At 39.8% G+C, this 19,344-nt stretch overlaps 1 protein-coding gene across 6 annotated transcripts in view; it reads right to left on the bottom strand.

Moving 5' to 3' along the window:
• GLIS3 (GLIS family zinc finger 3) overlaps positions 1 to 19,344 on the bottom strand; it is a 420,742-nt gene that overhangs the window by 34,962 nt on the left and 366,436 nt on the right. For all 6 annotated transcript variants that reach the window (XM_039885485.1, XM_039885610.1, XM_039885559.1 and 3 more), the window contains one exon: positions 11,529 to 11,697. In XM_039885485.1, the coding sequence (XP_039741419.1) occupies positions 11,529 to 11,697 (169 nt within the window). The remainder of the gene's footprint in view (positions 1 to 11,528; positions 11,698 to 19,344) is intronic.

Genomic DNA, 19,344 nt, shown 5'->3' with positions numbered 1-19,344 from the left:
ATCTTTTTCAAAACCTAATAAGAAAAGCACAGTTTTAAGGATTTCACATCTGATTTAACAACTAAAAAAACCCTCCAATGATAATACCCCACTTTGTATAGCCAGACAGCACTCCATTTTAGTAGACTTTAGTGGTCTTTATAACGATTTATGAATCACTTCATGAATTCCTGGCTGACTCATCTGGGTGACTATAGTATCTACTTATACTTCCCTTCTGTCTCACAAAAGAGACAGTTGGACTCAGTTCAATCCAGATTTGTCCCCGAATGAATCACAGCACGTTACTGGGGTAACTGCAAATTGAATTCTGCTTCTGAGACAATCAAGACCGGCTTTCAGAAATGAAGAAACAGCCGCTGGGAAGTGTGGGTAATTGCAACACTGTCCATCTGGGCAGGACCAAAGCAGGCCAAAAGCTGTATATGTCCATCTGAAGAATCAGTTCCAAACTAGTCAAAGAACGGGATACATCTTCTGGACAGGCTTAGTGTTTCTTTCTCCTTATAAGTGGCTGGGTCAATATTAACTGCAAATAATTTATCACTTTGGACAAGACCAAGATCCAAAAATAACTGTCCAAACCTCCACAGAGCACGACACGTTGAGGGCTCTGAAGCTAGCTGTAGGTAAAATGATCACCAAAGCTTTCTAAAGACTCACTGGAATGTTATAATGAATGTTTGTGAGAAATAGAAAGGAGTGTTTTGAGGAAATGTTTTGCCACTTGGGTATAGGGCGTCAGTTTTAAGTCAAAAAAACAAACTAATAATGACCAAGGCAAAAAAGTGTATTTTTTCTAGTAAGTACTGAAATAGGGCCCAGGGCATCACAATATACTCCCTTTACCCCACCTCTAGGGAAATAAAATGGGAGGAGGAGAGGACATTCAAGATATATTAAAGAACTGAACTATTCGGGACACATTTAACCAAAGCTAGAAGTATTTTGGGGGATATTTACGTGATGGGCAGAGAAGAAAGAAAAGTCTGATTCTGCCAAGTCCTCTTTACAAAAAAGCACCAAACAGAGGAAAATTTATCCAGAGTGTTCTTAGACATATAATGTTAAAAATTATGCTATTAAAAAAATTCTGCAATGATGTCATCCCTCCGGCAGTTCTGAGTAGGTCTGAGCAAGGAGATTGTTAACTCATGGCCCTATGGTAAAGAGAAGACTCTTTTGTTTGGCATGGTGTTAGGCATAGAGTTCAGTTAGCTTCACAATATAATGCATTAGATTAAAAAAAAAAATCAGAAGAGAGTGTTATGAGAATGCCAAATGAGAAATAGGGGAAAAGAAATGTTGTTTTTGTCTATACATGAGAAAGGAAGGCATAGGTAGAGAAAAAAATGGTCTCTTGCATGCCTTTCTCATGATCCCAAACTGCAAACACCAGTTTCGTGACATCAGAACAACCTTTAGAACTAACTTCAATGCAGTATTCCTGCCAAGTGTGGCCAGGTGCCTTTGAAAGCCACTGCCAAATGAGACCTCAAAAGTCAATATAATCCATAAGTTTGAAAAGAAACTAGTTGGGTGGTGGTTTTGTCAGTAATAACATGTGCTAGTATTTGGCTAGAGAAATGAATTGGAGGAAATAGCATATATTTAAAAATTCACAATTAGGGAAGGACTCTTGGCTCTTATAGATGGAAAGAGCATCAAATACTCATATTTACTACCATTCTGTATCTCTAGCACCTCATCCAGTACTATGCAAAGTTAAATATTTAAAAAATATCGGTCATTGCTGCTGAAGAACTAACTACTGTTGAACAGACCACTGGTTCCAAATATTTGGCTCTCAACTCGGTGCCAATTCTTGTGTCCAGGTAGTTGGTACCTTTACCCAATTGGTGCAGATGTCCAACTGGATATTATACTTGCCCAGAGATCACCATTTCTGTTTCTGAGGAAAGAACATCTTATTCAAGACGATGACTCCAATCATTTACTCTGAGGAATACGATTAGGACAGAGAAGTTTTTCTCCTTGCAACTAAATGGAAAAACAACCAAAGGAAAAGGAAGCAAAAAGACTAATCCAAAGAATTTTGTCTTTTGGTTTCTGCTCACTTCAACAGTTTCCTCACCACTAATAAACACACAGTCCTTCGCTTGCAAAAAGATATACAGTTTCTTAGCAGCCAATTCTTCCAACTGTCCTTACCCAAGAGGGGAAAAGACAGAGTTGATTTCCAGATCACACTGTTAAAATATTAAGCAAAGGCTTCCCTTTGAACAGCCTTTTCTACGTCAGAGATGAGGCACTTTGTACTATGTGGATGTCTTGACTCAGGCTAGAACAGCTTGTGGGCTTTCACTTGGGGAATTCTGGTTCCATATGACTTGCTGTTTCAGAGAAAGCGTATGAAAAGAACACACTGACACATTTGAATAATGTAATGGCTTAGTCTGAACTCTATGTTGCTTCATGCTAATGCCCTAAAGTAGAGGTTACAAGAAAAGAAATTCTATTTTACCTCAAGCCTTCCTTGTTACTGTCATGACTCACTTTCCTGACTGAAAATCCAAGGGGACTAAAAAAACATCATATTGGGCTTCGCATGAGGTAGATTTGTTTGGAATGTGGGAACAAAATAAAGATGGCTGATTTGGCATTCAGAGGTGAAACAACTTTGTTGGCATTTAAAAAATATAGTTCCTTTTACAGACATTCTAATTGTTGGTTTGTGATATGTGCTTGTAATTAATCTAAAATGAAAAACCAGTGCATTTTGCAATTAAAAATACAGGGCAAACAGTCTGATGTGAACAAATATTTGAACCACGAGTCAAGCTCTTTGGTAGAGTGCCACACGTATGCACATATCAGCATCTATTGCTTTGCTATGAAGTGACCCAAAGGAGAATGTGGAAATGGAAAAACAACAATCATCTATTCAAAGTTGCTGTTACCTTTCCCAGAAATAATAAAAGAATCACAGTCATAGTCATCCCTTCCATTCATGTTCATTTATTCCACACAATTTCTTAGGTGCACCCCCTTTAAGCACTGAGGGGGAAGGGCTGTGAAGAAGTTAGTCGTAAGTATGACATAGTCTTAGCTCTCAGGAAGCTCCCATTCTAGTGCAATGTAAGCAGATCAGTAAAAAACAGTATAATTTCAGGGAGTATTAAATCGTTGAAGAAAAAGGAGTAGAGTGAAGTTGAAGCGGGGTAGTTTTAGACAGAGGGGTCAAGAAGAGCCTTTCTGAAAAGATAACATTTGACAAGATACCAAAAATGAACACACAAGTCACGAAAATTCTGGGAAGGTGTCTTTCAGGTTTCAGGAACAGCAAGTACAAAGGCTGTGAGGTGAGATGAATTGGTGTTTTCCAGGAAGAGTAAGAAGACCAGTGTGGCTGGGGCAGATTAAGTAAGAGGTGCAACGGTAAATAAATTTGATAATGGTCAGACCATAGAGAATCATGTAGACTTCAAAAAGGATTTGGACTTTATTCCAAGTATGGTGAAAGAGGAAATCCTCAATGATTCAATTTATATTTTAAAGAGCAGGTCTTGTGTTGAAATTAAGGTTGTGCGCCTTGATGGGGTGAGGCGAGAAAGTTGTGGGTAGGCAAGAGTGGATGTGGAAGACCAGTCAGGGGACCGTTGTGTTGAGACGGGAGGGGATGGTGGTGCACTGGGGTCGGAGAAGTGGAGATGACCAGGCTTAAATGTATTTGAACTAACAGGACATAGAGAATAATCAGATGTGAGAGTATTTGAAAAAAATGGAGTAATCAAAGTTGCCTCCTAGGCTTTTTACGTATTTAATTTAGGGTTTATTTTTTTCCAGTTGCACCATTCACAATCATTAGGTGGGTAAGAAGAAAGTAAAAAATCACCAATTTCCCCATATGTATGACTACTAGGAGTAAATCATCATGGCATATATTAGTAAGGTGTATATCTCTATGAGAAGAAAGTTCATTCCAAAGGCCAATAACCCAACTGATACTTGCCACAGAGGATGAAGCAAGGCTGTGGTGCTGGATCAGTATATAAGAAGTTTAAAGACTGGTAGGCTATTCTGCCCTGAGAATATCAGAAACATTTGATGGATTTACAGGAAACAAAATAGAAAAAGGACCCCAAGTGTTTCCAATCTAAGACCCAAAGCTCTAATCTCCATTTTCAAAACTAGGATATTGGAATTTTCTGCTTCTCCACTACTGAGAGCATTGACAACAGGAACAACATTCATTACATTCAGTGATTTTCAAGTAGGATGTGTGTGTATGTGTGTGTGTGTGTGTGTGTGTTTTTGGGGGGGTGGATTTTGGACCCCACCTCTCTTAATCTTGAATATACGTGAAATCAATCCCTTTATGGGATTCCAAATGAGGATAACTGTTTGTTTTCTGAATATAAAGTGCTGCAGCCCAAGGAAAGAGAATGATTATGATCATGTGGCATTAGATGACCATCATACCCAGAGACTCTAACAGAGGATGATATAGATGACAACATACAGGCTGACAAGACACCAGAAATGAAGACACAGGCTGATAAAAATGGCTGTTTGAGTCATGTTTCTTTTCGACCTTGGCTTTTCTCAATTATTTCAACAAACAAGATTGACAAGCCAGTGTTTATTTGTTACCCTATAAGTTTGCTATCTTTCTTATACATGCGCAAAGTATCTGTCATACGTGTTAGGAAGCCTCTCAGAGCAGTGCTCACTGGGTAAACTGCAACTAAATTATGACGCTCAGCAATGTGGATACTTCTTAACAATATCTAAGTCTTCTCTGTTATAATAAGACAAGTTATGCCAAATTATTGCTGATATTAGAGCTCTAACATTCAGATGTTCGTTACTTTGTCTCTAACATGGAGGTCATTTTTTTTTTTTTTTTTTTGACAGTCAGTGACTCTTCAAAACCCTGGTATGTCATGACTATGTAAAATACAAGCTTTGTAAAATACAAGCAAAGGACAAAACTGTCTTTTTAAATTGTATTAAAAAGGAACATAATATAAACCCCACCGCACTGCCTCATCAGTCTAGGATATATAAAGAACGGCCTTGTCTGCTTGAGGACTAGACAACACATTTGTTCATTCTTTGTTATTTCTTCTTCTGTTGGGCACAGATTACATTCTGAATTCTTGCAGGGTGGGTAACATGATAGGGAAGCATTTGGACTATATGCCAGAGTCATGAGGGTACTCTTATTGGTCAAATACACAAATCCTTGCCAAGATAAGTCCAAACTCCTTAATGTAGTTCATGAGGTTCCTCCCACATTTACACCTGAAGCTCCATCCCTGCTCTCTCTTTCCTCTGAGCTTTCGTACATACTCATGTTGCCTGGCCAGGTCCTACAGACCTTTAGCTTTCAGGAAGACATTCATTCTTCTATTTTTCCCTTCCCAATTTTGGGTTAGATGATCATTCCACAGCCCCATGTAGCACTCCTTCATAACATCCTAAATTATGGTTGCCTGTTGATCTGGTTGTCTCTCATTACACTGAACACTATATGAGGGCCAGACTCCCATCAGTCTTATTGAACACTATATCCTCAGTGTCCAGCATATTGCCTGATACACAAATACCAGCTAAGTGGATGACTCAGTCAATAAATGAACCCAATGTCGAGATAAATTTTGATAAGCCTTAATATTTTATATGATGCTTGTGATTATTAGCCATTATTGCACATATACTAATTGATTAAGGAGAGGATTATGTGGTGTGTGTGTGTGTGTGTGTATGTGTATAAGCTGAGTGGGTGAAGACTCTAAGTCTCTGTTTGCTCAGAAAGTATAGGGGAGAGAAGAACAGTAAATAGCAGGTTTAGTTTTGAGCTGTTCAGATGCTACACATGCAGATACAAGGGAATGGTATTGGAGACCACAGGGAAGCAATGTAGGGAACCCCAGCAATGGATGATGGCAAGGGACTCTAAATTATGTGTATGTGTGTATGTATGTGTTAGAGCACTATTTATTGTGTCATTGTATACAAGTTACATAAGATGGTGGGAACTTTGAGAATGAGTATGACCACCATCTAGACCAATTATTCTAGGGCAACAGTCCTTTCTGGGAACCTCCCACCTGCACAGTGGGAATTAGCAAGGGCTTCCTGTTTCCTAGGCATTCCCTTCACTTATCCTTTTTCCTCTGTCAAACCCTCCTCAGCATCTACCACTATGAAGTGCAACAAAAGGCATTTTGCAGGTTACGAGGAAACTTAAGGTTCCTGCCCTCAAAGAACTAATATTCCAGTTAGCAAGGTGACATCTGGAAAATGGTAAATAAACAGATAATAAGAACCAAGAGAGTTAACAGGAGGACTTGTTTGTGAGCTGCAAGAGGCAAGAAGGCTTTCTGAGTTCAGAACTAAGCCAAGCACCAAAGGCTGAGTAATATTCAGTCAAGAATATGACAGTAAAGAAAGTCTTTAAGTAAAGAAAGATCCTGAATGAAGATGCAGAGACAAAGTCAGTGAGTAGACTGGTTAGACTAGAGCTGAAGAACCTGACAGAATGGCAAAGACATTAAATAGAAAACACTTGCTATCTTTGACCCCTTAGCATCCAGGAAAGCTACATAATGTTTTTAAGGCTGAATTAAAAAATGACATTGGTGAAGACCAGACCTGGTCACTCAAAGGCACAGAAAAAGTGCACATATATCAAAGTACCTAGAATTCTAGCAATTTTCACATCTGATATGAATTAAAAACAGTAAGGCTTCCCAGGACTTGATACAGACTCAAGGGATTGGTATTTCTTAATTGATTAAGGTATTTTGACCACTTCTTCAAAAACAACGGTCCCTAACGTTCTCTGCTGTCGAGTCCTGTACTAGACTATATACAACCCAAGGAGACCACATCCTTTCCTTACTTTCAATCTTCTCTGGCTCAGGGTGGAGCTCATAGGAAGCCCTTTACAAGTCACTCCACTGCGGTGAATCCACAAGTCTCCTTAAGCTCTACCACCTGTACTACAGAGCACACCATGTTTGTGGCCTTCTTCAGTATGGAGAGAGGCAGCTGGCATGCAGACAAGATGCATGACACTAATCCAGCTGACTTATTATTGAGATTGCAGTATTTTTCCAACTCGAAAAAGGACTCCCATTAATATTCTTGTTTTTCTCTGGTCTAAAAAACATACTATGAAACCCAATAAATTAACATTTCCTAAGACACTGGGTTCCTCTTATGAGAAGCCACTGTTATAAAGTACTACTGGCTTATTCAATATGACATAGTAAAACACCACTTCCCATAATAAGTTTAAACCAACATTAGGTGACGCGGTATGATACTGTTTAAATCACTGAAATGATGTGTCATTCAGATAGGACTTCAAAATAAAAATGGAACCTTGTCAAACTGACAGAACTTGCTTTTATTTTATTTTACGATGATTTAGGAATCAAAGAACCTGATGCTAACTGAATAGATGTGGTGGACCTTTCCTGACTTCTGACAGTGACTCATCTCATTTTATTAACAAGTTAAAACTAAGTAAATTATGAATCAATGCCCACAAAGCAGGAAAAAATGCCAGTTTCCCACTAAAAATTGCAAAGTGTGATAAACTTATTTCCGTTAAGAAAACTGCTGGAGTTTTTACTGGGGGATTTCCCAGGCAAACAGAGGCAAAGATATATAAACCAAAAGCGGAAAGTAAGCACATTTCCTCTTAGTGTTTTTATGTTGGACACTAATGCAAACACAGTGAATAATTCAGGGCTGTTTCATGTCATCCTCCTCTCCAAATCTGATCGGAAGAGATAACCTTCCACACATTTGCCCATTCCAGTCGGGCTGGCACAGGGATGGGGCATATATCCTCCACGAAGAACAGACCAGCAAGACCAAGTCACAGAAGTAAAATATACATTTTTTCCTTCCATGATTACTCACATGATCAACGACTGTAATCATTTAACATGCTCTGGCTTCTAAACCTGAATCTCTCAGACAAGCCAAGGTCGCCTGTCTTTATGTTAGCCGCTACCGAGTGTCTGCTTCATGTCATGTAATATTGTAGTACATGTTTTGCTGCCTTGATTCATTTACTCCTAATTCTCTATAAGGTGCAAACTAAGGCTCAAAAGAGCTAAGGAATACTACATCGTCTATGTGGTATTCCTGCCAAATGTTTACAATGAATCCGTTTAGTAGAAAACAATCAGACAAATCCAAACTGTAAAACATTCTGCAAAAGAAATGTCCCAAGTTCTTAAAAACTGTCAATGTCATGAGAGACAATAATGATGATGATGATAATAAATTTTTTAAAAGCTGTGGAACTTCATTAGATTCAAGAACACCAAAAAGAAATGAGAACTGTGATCCTTTTTAGATCTTAAATCATAAAAGGAAACAAAGAAAAAAAGAAACTAGCTATTAAAAAGATTATTCACACAATTGGGGAAATCTGAATATTGCCTACATGTTAGATAATAATACTTTATCAATGTTAAATTTTCTGAGTGTGATAATTATACTGATTATATAGGGGATCTCTACTGAAATAAGTAAGGTTGAAGCTCAATATATGCACCAATCTCTCAGATAGTTCAGGAATAGCAGGCAAGCAAACAAACTAATAAAGGATCTCCCAAGTCAGAGAGAGGAAGGGAAAAGGAGATAGCTAAAGAGAGAAGGTGGCAAAATATTAACAATGAGTGAATGTGGATGTAGGGTGTATGGATGTTCATCGTACTATTCTTGAAGTTTTTCATATGTTACAGACTTTCAAAAGAAGAAATAAAAAAATTAAAAATTACAAAATAAAATGTTAAAAAAAAAAAACAAAACCCAAGCACCAGGAGTATCTAAGAAACACATTCAAATGATTAGCAACTATAGGAGCTGGGATTCAGGTATAAGGTGTTTGGGTTGTTGTTTTTGATTCCAATAATGGCTAAGATCTTTTTCTACATTTATTCTTTTAATATCTGTGTACAAAAATAAGACACATAGATTGCTTTCCTCTAACATTCATGTAAAGAGTCATTATGGCTAATAATGAGATGAAAAAGAAGAGATCCCAATCAATGATATTTCTTAGCTTCACTAGTGTAAAATTAATAAACAGAAATCTCATTTAAAATGGAGTCGGGAGGCTAGAGAGAGAGCTCTCACGTACAGGTCACTCAACACACACTACTGACCCCAACATGAAGAGACATTCCTTGTATTTCCGACAGGAAGTGATACTACTTTATTACCTCAGCAGGCAGAAGAAATGATTCCTCCTTGCCCAGTAATAGCTCAGCTAATGGGAGACTGCCCTAACTCAGCCAATCGAAAGTCCCTATACTTCAAACTTGCAGTTTCCTCCAAGGATCTCTTCCTTTACAACAGTTCTTCCCAAATCTGTAAAATTATTTTTCTCCTTTGTTTCTCTGGATTTCCATGTGGTTCACCATTAAACTACATGTCCTGAATTGCAGTTCTTTCTTGTTCCAAATAAACCTATTTTGCTGGAGATATTTCCGGTTTTCTATTAGTTTAAAGTCAACACTACCTCGTGGAGTATGATTCTCAGCCACCAGGCAGAATGCAATAAGATGAATGGAACGCCCATAGCTAATATCATTTAAAACCTAACTGGAAATTAAATAAAATGCTAAAAGAAACTCATCTCGACTTATAGAAATACATGTGATAACTGGCAAGACTGCCTGTCTCCAGTGGCTGTGAACTTAAAAATGGTTATCACTCATACTGCTTTGCTGATGGGTCCTGTGGAGGCGGCCAATAATTTGCATATACTTTAACGTGTACATAGGACTGTTAAAATAAGTCTGACATTTGGTCTATACTTCTAATTTCCCATCAGATATATCCACATAGATCTTTTACGATCACCTAAAAACTCAAAAACTAAAGTCCATTTATTACTGCTCTTTCTTTCCCACTCTCTCCTCTACCCAACACCTCCATTTCCTCCATTCTATCACTCTTCTTCTATTTTCAATTTTGATTAATGGCAAAATTTTCCATCTTGATGTCTAAGGGTGAAACTCAGGGATAAATTTTGGCCCTTCTTCTTTACTCTCTATATAATTATGAATTAGTAATTCTGCCTCTTAAATATATCCCACACCCTTATTGCTGTCTCAGTCCACGTGTTCGGATTGCTTGCAAGGACTCCTGGGGCAACCTCCTTCTTGCCTTCCCTACCCGCTTTCCTTGCTTCCAGCCTCAATTACTCTACCATCTTGTCACATTATAGAGAGTTCCTTCTCTATAATGATAATCCAATTCATTTCTCTCCTAATAAAGAGCCATGTACACTTGTGGACGATGCCAGTTGAGCAACTGGAATCTCCCTCCACGTGTGTATTTGCCCCTCTTCATCTCTTGCCTATGTTCCTCTTGCTGCCTTGGAAGCAATTCGCCATTTATCCAACTGGAAAACCCTTAGTCTTCCTTCAGTGCCTAGATCATTCAGTCTTTCCCTCCTTCTGTGAGGCAGAGTTAGGAAAATCCTCTTTGAGGTCCAGTGACCTCATTTACATCATTTATTCAAATAACATTACTGTACTTTATTTACACGTCTGTCTTCACCACCAGTCCTGTAAGGGCAGGACCATGCTTTAATAGTCTTTGCATCCACAGCACCCAGAACAAAATCCAACACATAGCAGATTCTTATTAAGTGAACAGATGTATTACTAAATAAAGGGGTAGCCCTAAACTTAAAAATATGTGGTTTACTGGACTTAAAAACACATTTTAAAAGTTCATAGACCACGCCAATAATGATGGAACCACAGATTGCTGGTGAAATCCAAGACAAAACTTTTATTCTTGCTGCCTATTCAACCCATTAGTTTGCCCACAAAATGCTTAACACTCAAAAATTGCACAGGGGTCCCCACAGGAACATTTTTTCCCTGTGAATTTCTGAGAGCAACCCCTAAGTAGGTCACCTTGAGCCAGATGACAAGCAGAGAGAACAAGAAAAACGGCATGCTGTCCACATCACTAGAGGGTTGCGCGGTTCAAAGACAGGGACCCAAGTGTCAAGATTTAAAAATTTTCTCCCAGAAACTCCTTATGAGGGTGGTATCTACATAAAATATTCAGTGAATAGCCCTTTCAGGTCACCCATACAATATCCTGTGCCCTTTTATGCTATACTCTCAAGCTAACACTGCTGATCTATGTGCTGAAAGGGACCATCTTACATCTGGAAAGGATTTCTGCCTGCAGGAACATTTTCTTAAAATTGAGTCCCTGAAATAAACTAAGGTAAGATAGGAAAGACAGACAGATTCTGATGTGTTTTCCCAGTATCGGACACTTTAGTTGGCTATAGCCAATATCTTTTCATTTTTTTCCCGTGGAAAATAGAACAAATAATGAGATATTTGTTCCACGTGCTTTGTGTATGTACTTTTAAAATGTCACCTTTGGGTAACTCAACCCACCAATGGCTTATTAATAAAATTCAGCAACTGTCAAAGCACTTCTCTGTGTGGAGGGAGGTTTGGCGGAGACACCTATTAGAAGAGAGAGACAGATGGCCTTACCTCTCAGCTCCCGCATCCACAGCTGTGAGTGGAGGTAACTGGGAGGGGGGGTTGTGGGGGCTCCCCTGTACATTATGTCCCGGAGAAGGGTGACTGACAGGATGTGGGGGTGGCACGGCCCCAGCAGCTGTTCCGCTTCGGCTTGAATGATTGCTGGAGAAAATGGAAGCTGAAATCAAGGGAGAACAAGCATCAGACTGCGCCCTAAGTGAAGCCCACATTTTTTAAATACCAAAGGCTGACAAGCAAGCATATTTTAGGGGCTGGTTTGTTTTTCTCTTGGTGGTTTTAAGAGAACAGTTCTCCCCTTATTGGATATACACAGCTTTTGTTTTCATGGTAGAACAGGTTCCCCAGCTAATATGCCCTTACGGCTGCCCGAGGAGCTTGCACTCAGCTGGCTCCAGGCTGAAGTTCACGGTTTCCCATAAGCACTGCCTTGCCCTGCCAGTTCCCGGTCTGGACACTGTATAATTAGTCAATCTTGTAATGTTTGCTTCTGGGTGAAGTTCTCTGTATTAGCACTTTTCAGTCACGGGGCATGGGAGTCAGGTAACAGAGTATTTGTTCTGCTGACCTAGAAAGGTACAACATAGGCCTTCCTCCTCTTCTTATCGCTGCCCGTAAGCCACTGTGGGTCAGGCTGGGGTCTCTCTCTGTCACCGCTAAATCAATGTAATGAGAAGGGAGTTTCCCCTGATCCTAGCACCAATGCAGAATCCTACACTCTTTTAACTTTAGAGTCTAACTGACCCCAGGCATTTCTCCAATGGTGTGATGGATGGATGTACTGGGTCTTCATCAAAAATGAGTCCTCTCCTAATACCACAAAATATGAAAAAGAGGTCTCAAACACACCGCTGGGATATTCTCCCACTGTTGCCTATTATGACAGACAGAGTGAGTTACAGCCTCATTCGTAGGGGCAGCCTAGCCTTTGAGAACTGTACGTGACCTCAAACTTAAATATGTGCCCATTTAGATTGGCTAATTGGTACAATGTCAAAGAAGAAACTGGGGCTTGTCACTTGCAGAGTCTATCACTATCAGAGAGGCTCTCAGTGTCTGGGACCTACTCAGCAGACATCTCATTATAGTGCAATCATACTAGCATCATTATGCTCACTCTCTTTAACTCCTTTCTCTACACAAAGCTATGCTAAGCTTTATGTCCATCCTTGCTCTTTTTGAACTTACTCTAGTGATATCAAAGAATAAATGGATTTAAAAAAATAAAAGAAATCAAGCTAAGGATTAAGGAAAAGCAGCCACATAATCAGAGATTTGAGGGTTTAAAAGTTCAGGGAGCTGTATTTTTAGACCAGTACCACTTTTCTCCAACCTCTCCTGGATAGAATTAATACCCCAGATGACCCAGCCCCCCAAAGCTTAATCCAATGGAATAAGAGTTCAAGTACTTAAAGGAACATGTGAAGAGGCAGAATTATCATCTTCCCGCTCAAAAATCTACTGACGGGTGTGATCTGATTTGAAGGGTTTATTTCTGGTAAGTCAGCATTGTGTCAGGTTAACACTTGTCCTCAGAAGCCTGCATCCTCCACAGCCCTCCATGTCCTGAAGAGGTGATGAGACTAGAAAATGCTTACCAGCTCAAAGAGGCAATGCAGAGCATCTGCTGTGCATCAGTCTCCAGAAAAGTTGCACATTTGCAAACTCACTAGAGTCACCTTATGAATCACTACCATCATTTATGCTCAACTAGCTCAGGCAACCACAATTCTGCTTGTATTCCAAATAATAATTTTACCCAAGGGAGAAGGCTGTTTGGATTCACTGTGGCAATAGTTTCAGTACTGGTGTTTGTCAGCATGGAGTTCAGTGTTTTATATACCATTCCAAAAACTAATGGAATAATAAGAGGTCACAGAGACACCGGAAACAGCTAATATTTTTTTCTACCTTAATGTAGAAATGTGAGCTCTCCTATTTGTTTTGTTGTAGTTACTGAATGCACCCATCACTTATTATCCCCTGGAGGTATTTCTCTATGTACGTGTGTGTTTATCACAAGGGAAGCGTTGCCCCTGCTGTTTATAACACCATGGGCAATGGGGAAACTTAGTGTGAGCTTAGTGTTCTACTCGATGGTTCAATAGAAAATGTAGTGCTTCCCAGAGGTCTACATTAGCTATTTTAGCTACATTTTTGCATTAGCTGCAATGAAATAGGCTGGGACATTTGCAGCTTGCTGTACACTGAAAGCTAGGCCTCGTTAAGGGCCTTTCTTTCATCCCATTTAATAGCCAGGACCAACTGTCCATCATCCATTTATCCACCGTCCATTCATCCAACCATCCTCCAACCATTATTTTAAACTCAATATTTATTAAGTGCCTGCTATATGCTAGCCACTCTGCTATATGTGGGTCCCTGTCCTTAAGGTGGTTGCAGTTTAGTGAGGGAAACAGACCTCCGTACATCAATTCTACCAAAATAGAAGACTTACTAGTGTAGAGCATCAAACAATATGCAAAGTGCTTTAAGATACTATCTTATTTGTGGCCCACAATATGCCTTAAGCTCTGGCCAAACCAGATAACTGACTGTACCTCAAATTTATCGTGACAATTTACGCTACTGTGCTTTTGCCTATAATGCCCTCTACCTTTGTCTATTTATTTTAATACTTCTGCTCTGTGTGCAGAGTTACTTGTATTCTTCTCATTCTTCTCTCAATAGTCAATTATTCCACAAATATTTATGAAGTATCTACTATGTGGTAGATACTGAACTAGGTCCAGGGATAGGCAAGGGAACAAGAGACTTGGTGCCTAGTATCTCCAACAGCATCATTCATGTTCGTTTGTTGAGCAAACAAGACGAACATGATCTAAATGCCAGCCAATGCAGTCCATCTTGGGGCTTGGTGGGTAGGAGACAAGACAGAAAGAAACATTTACTCACCGGCTCCTACTCCCCACTAATCAAGAGTTGCCCAAGAATGCACTTCTCTCACACTTCCAAGTAGGCACATGTATCAGAGTGGCCGAAGGTTCTCAAAGATGCTCAATACTAGCACATCAGAGAAGCTTGAGGGCAGAAAGCCAGGGGCACATGGTGCAGTTGAGGGGAGGAGCTACCAAATTATGCTGGTGCAGCTGGTTGCCATAGCAATGGAACATGTGGATAGGTAGTAGAGAGGATGCGAAGTGGGGCATAAGAGGTGTCTGGTACAGGACTGAAGGCTTAGAAACATGCCCTAAAGCTGTGCTGAGATCAAGTGTTGACAGACCAACAGTCAAACACACATCTACAGCTCTTCCATCAACTGCTACTGCCAGTGAGTGACACTGGAACAGGCAGTAAACTCTTTGAACAGGGGCACCATGAGAATAACGGAAGGCTCTAGTGTTCAATTTAAAGTCTGAATTTGGAAAGTATAATGACAGTTTCTTACATAGGGCATAAGAAATTATCTATTTTTTAATAGGTAGAATGAGAAGTATAGGACAAACTCTCTTCTGGTGAGATAACCAAGTAGAAGCTTATCATTCAGTGTCTATATAGAGCACTTTGTATGCAGAGTCCAGGGCAAGACTGCTGGTTATAGAGGTTACCTATGGCCAATATAATGACCAGAGATTTAGGGGAAGTAACAAAAGACACAGCCATAGCTTTCTGAAATACAGCTAACCCCATCTCACATACCTTTGCAATAAAATGGACAAAGCTCTGAAGTCAGAGAGCTATAGCTTCAGTGGGATTGCCCCTGGGCTCTACCAAATACCCACATTTCTCAAAAATTGTCACTATGGCACAAGAAATGCCTCTTTACAAACACTGACTTCTAGGAATTTCCAACTACACTGCAATCATATATCCAAGATTCTAACTTACTTAATACAGTCTAAAAAATATTCTTTTATTCATTCATTTATTCAAATACAATTTTTCAGGCCCTACTCTATACCAGGCAGGTGCTAATGTCCCTCAATATTTGAAGTTTGAACACCTGCAGATTTCACACTGACCTGCCTATCACAACACATGCTTCCAGACAAATTTTCTAAGTGATTTTTTTTTTTTTAATACCAGGAAGAAAATCTCCATGTTAGAGTACAATTGCAAGGTTATTCAAAAGAAAAAAAATTTCCTTCCATACATACTCGAAATGATTTTCCAAACTCAACCAATAGGGCATATGAGGCCTATCGATCAAAGCCTAAGGAAGAGAACTGACTCCTCCAGAATCCGGGGCAATCTTAACAAAACCGTTGTGATCAAATCAACCAGCACACACGAGCTGCCGATGGGGTGTCAGCCTTCATTGTCTGGTGTCACCTCGGGGGTCACTGCTGCTTTCAAGGCTGGAAGAAGGCTTTCAGGTGAATCTCCAGACAGAGCTGACGACTGGCAGCTGAAACAACTGATTCGGCACGGCAGAGGAACATATTGGAAATTCTTATTGCTTTTGTGATTAAGAGATGGTGGACTCCCCAAGGAAATAAAAGCCTGGTCATAAGATGAATTTGTGGGCCCTGCCTTTACTGAAGGCCCAAGAGCTGGCCTCTCTGCTGCTTTGGGCTTTCTCTCTCTCTCGAGATTGGCTTACTGCCATCTCCCACCCTGTCTTCTGTAGAGGTGAGTGGAAGTGACTCAGTTGGATTTTGTAATTTTGACAAAGCAGCATCTGTTGATCTATGTGGTCCCCAGATGCCATCTCACTGGCTATCGGGACCAGTGGATTCTAGGCTAGCGCCTTTAACTAGCTCAGGTTAATTTGGGTTAATGCAGCTCTCTCTCTATCCAAGTAAAAACAATCCCTATTTCTAATGAGTATGGACAGGGTACCCTTGGGGATACTTCAGCTCTCACGTATTCACTATGTGAATGGAGAAAGGAAAGGAGTGTTAGTGGCTTCATCTCGAAATGAAGCCACCTTATTTCAGGCCCATCCTCAGAGTCAAGAAAGTTTACCATAGGCATTGGCTGGTGCCTATGTTTTCATCATTTCAGAGGGCAAGGAAGATCTCCCTAGTCAGGCTGAGGTCTATTAAAAACAGCCAATCAAAGGGCATATTCCTGTTGAAAACTATATGGGTAGCTAGAATCTGGCTTGTTAAGCTTTAATGTGCAAACAAACTGCCAGGGTAAAATACTGATTCTGATTCACTAGCTCTTAGTGCCAGGGAGTACTGAGATTTTTAACTTCTATCAAACACTCCAAGTCCCTAGCAAATCTAAGGTTGCGTGATTCAGGAACTGCACTTTGAACAGTAAGTACTGGACCACATCTCAGCTGCATTTCACCTTCTTGCTGCCCCATACCCCAGAATCAACAGTTAACCCTTACTGAGTACTTTACAAACTGTTCCCCAGTTTACTGAAAAGGAACTTGAAGGCTAATTGGGCTCTTGATAAGGTTACTTAGATCATGTGGCTGATAAGCTGTAGAGGTAGAATTTCAAACCCAGGAAGCCTGATTTCAGATCACATGCCCCTAACAACCACGCTATATTGCCTCTCAAATGCAGCATGAATTCAAGAGAAGGCATAAGAGTGCTAATACTGTATCAGAACCCCTGGACACTCCATCTGCAAAGGCTACCTGGAGTCACTAGGTACTCTCCCTGCCCTGCCCCAGACACATGGGTGGCTTTCACCACCAAAATGATAATTAGGATGCAAAAAGAATATTTCTGTTTCTGCCCATCCTAAAAGCACTGAAGTGACCTCAGCATGGATGAGAGAAATTTCCCAGCTCTGAAAATTAATTCAGACAAGAAATTAACTGAATTATTTGGTTTGGAAAACAAACAGCTGGTAGGAAATGTGCTTTTTTCCAAATAAAGATTTCAGATGCTTGTCAGAGGCATATTGATCCAGTGGTGGGAAAGAAGGAAGGCAGGGAGGGGTAATTCATGAGCAATCAGATACATGCACCTGTTACCACAAGTGAGCACAATGTCATTGGCTAAAAGGCTGCCACCCCTGTCAATAATGCATGAAGAGATTTGCTGTATAGATCTGTTGCCACTGAGCTGCTACAGTAAATATGCATTTGGAGTCATTTACAATTACTTAAAAACCATGGTGTTGCTCTAATGTTGAGACCTTGAGAAATAACATTTAGACGCTTGGCCACTGGTACATGAGAAGAGGTTCACCATTTACCTCTTGAGCAGTATTTCCAGGGTCAGGGCATAGACGAGTAAGCTATCAATGAAAGCAAGCTAAGGTGACTTTCACAAATATATTAAAAAGAATTAGAGACACCATTCAAATGGTGAGCTCAATCTTGTCTTTTTGTCTCTTCATCCCAGCCCCCAAGGAGAAATCTGAACCTGGGAAAAATTCAGGAAGCAGTTGAACTGCAATGGAAATTTTGGCCTCTTCGGCATCACCGGACCTTGGCACTAGAAAGAGAGAGTGTCAGGATAGTTATTAAGAGAACAAAGTACATCTATTGGCAGTCAAATGGACTTGAGTTTGAATTTTAACTTTACCAATTACTAGCAATGTGTCTTAAGCAAGTCACTTAACATAAGCTCAGTTTTTTTATCTTAAATAAGGATAATCCCTCAAAGGGTGGTGAGGAGAATTATATACTAAATGGAAAACACTTAGCCCAGTGCGTGGACAATGGATAAGTGCTCAATAAACCACTGTTGCTATTCTTTGGCTTTTTAAATTATTGTAATGATTACTATTATTCATAGGATAGGGAAGGAAAAGGCATATGTTGCTGCAAAATGGGTTAATCTCCAATAGCGTGTGGCCTCTTACCTGAAGATGCTTATAAACTGTGGACTAGGGTCATTTGAAAATACAGAAGAGTATATACATCATACTCTCTAATAAAAAACATTTTTTATTCAATTTTTCTAATACGAGTTGCTATGAAGTATTCAGGGTTTGAGAAAGAATCCTCATAGGGTTAAAATGTTGTGCTTATTTTGCATGAGTAATACACACCTTTGAGTTACAACTCATAATATATTTCAGTTTAAAAGATAACAAGTCATTTTCATGCATGACTACACTTCATTTAAGGAGTGAAAATGGGCTGTTACTAAAATGTCAACGCAATTGTCCCTCTTGAAGCTTAGTTTATCTTGAAGTAGTTTTACATTTTCAGCACTTCTTTTTGTTTGTTTCTGCAAGAGCATAAAGATCCAGCCATGGTTAATTTTCAGAATTCAAAAAAACTTCCCTTCAGTCATTCTGAAGAAAATGACCAATAGCGGGAGTGACTGGAGTTTTGGTCCCCAAGAATGAAATTTTAGGCCTCAATACCTTCTGCAATTCTTTGCTTTTCACCCTGGAGCAATTTAATTGCACTGTTGTTCAGTGGAAAATGCTCTCATGACCTAAATTCACAAACCAGAGAGTTTTCTAACAGGGAGAAGGCCTCATCAGGGTCACTTGGAAGGCTGCATTTGGTATTGAGGTTAGAGAATGGGAGCGAGGCCTCAGCTAATCTTTACCTTGTGGCCTATGAATAAGAGGGGCTCGTTTCCCTCTTTCTTGCCTCTTAATATCTGAGTATTTTCCCCCTTCCCCTCTTTCTCCATCAGGAAGGGTATCATTCCACATTCTACCCGTATTAGGAAAAAGTGGCTTCTTAAGAGTTTGCACAGTCATTTCTCTAATCTTTCCCTTCTCCTTGAGGCATGAATAATTTTAATACTGCCAATCCCTAAAAATCTATTCTCTCTGCCTGTCTTTTTTTTTTTTCTCCTACTTTGCAGTGTAGAGTATCATTATCCGGCAACCCTGATAAGAGGATAATGAAACAATCCCTTCTCTAGCAGACCGGGTGGCTGTCAGACTAAAATGACACCACCCGTACATT

Source organism: Pteropus medius, unplaced genomic scaffold (assembly GCF_902729225.1).
Source record: "Pteropus medius unplaced genomic scaffold, Ma_sr-lr_union100, whole genome shotgun sequence".
In the NCBI taxonomy this organism is placed as follows: domain Eukaryota; kingdom Metazoa; phylum Chordata; class Mammalia; order Chiroptera; family Pteropodidae; genus Pteropus; species Pteropus medius.
The sequence above is the reverse complement of the archived record's forward strand: the minus strand, read 5'-3'. Positions and strand labels throughout refer to the sequence as shown.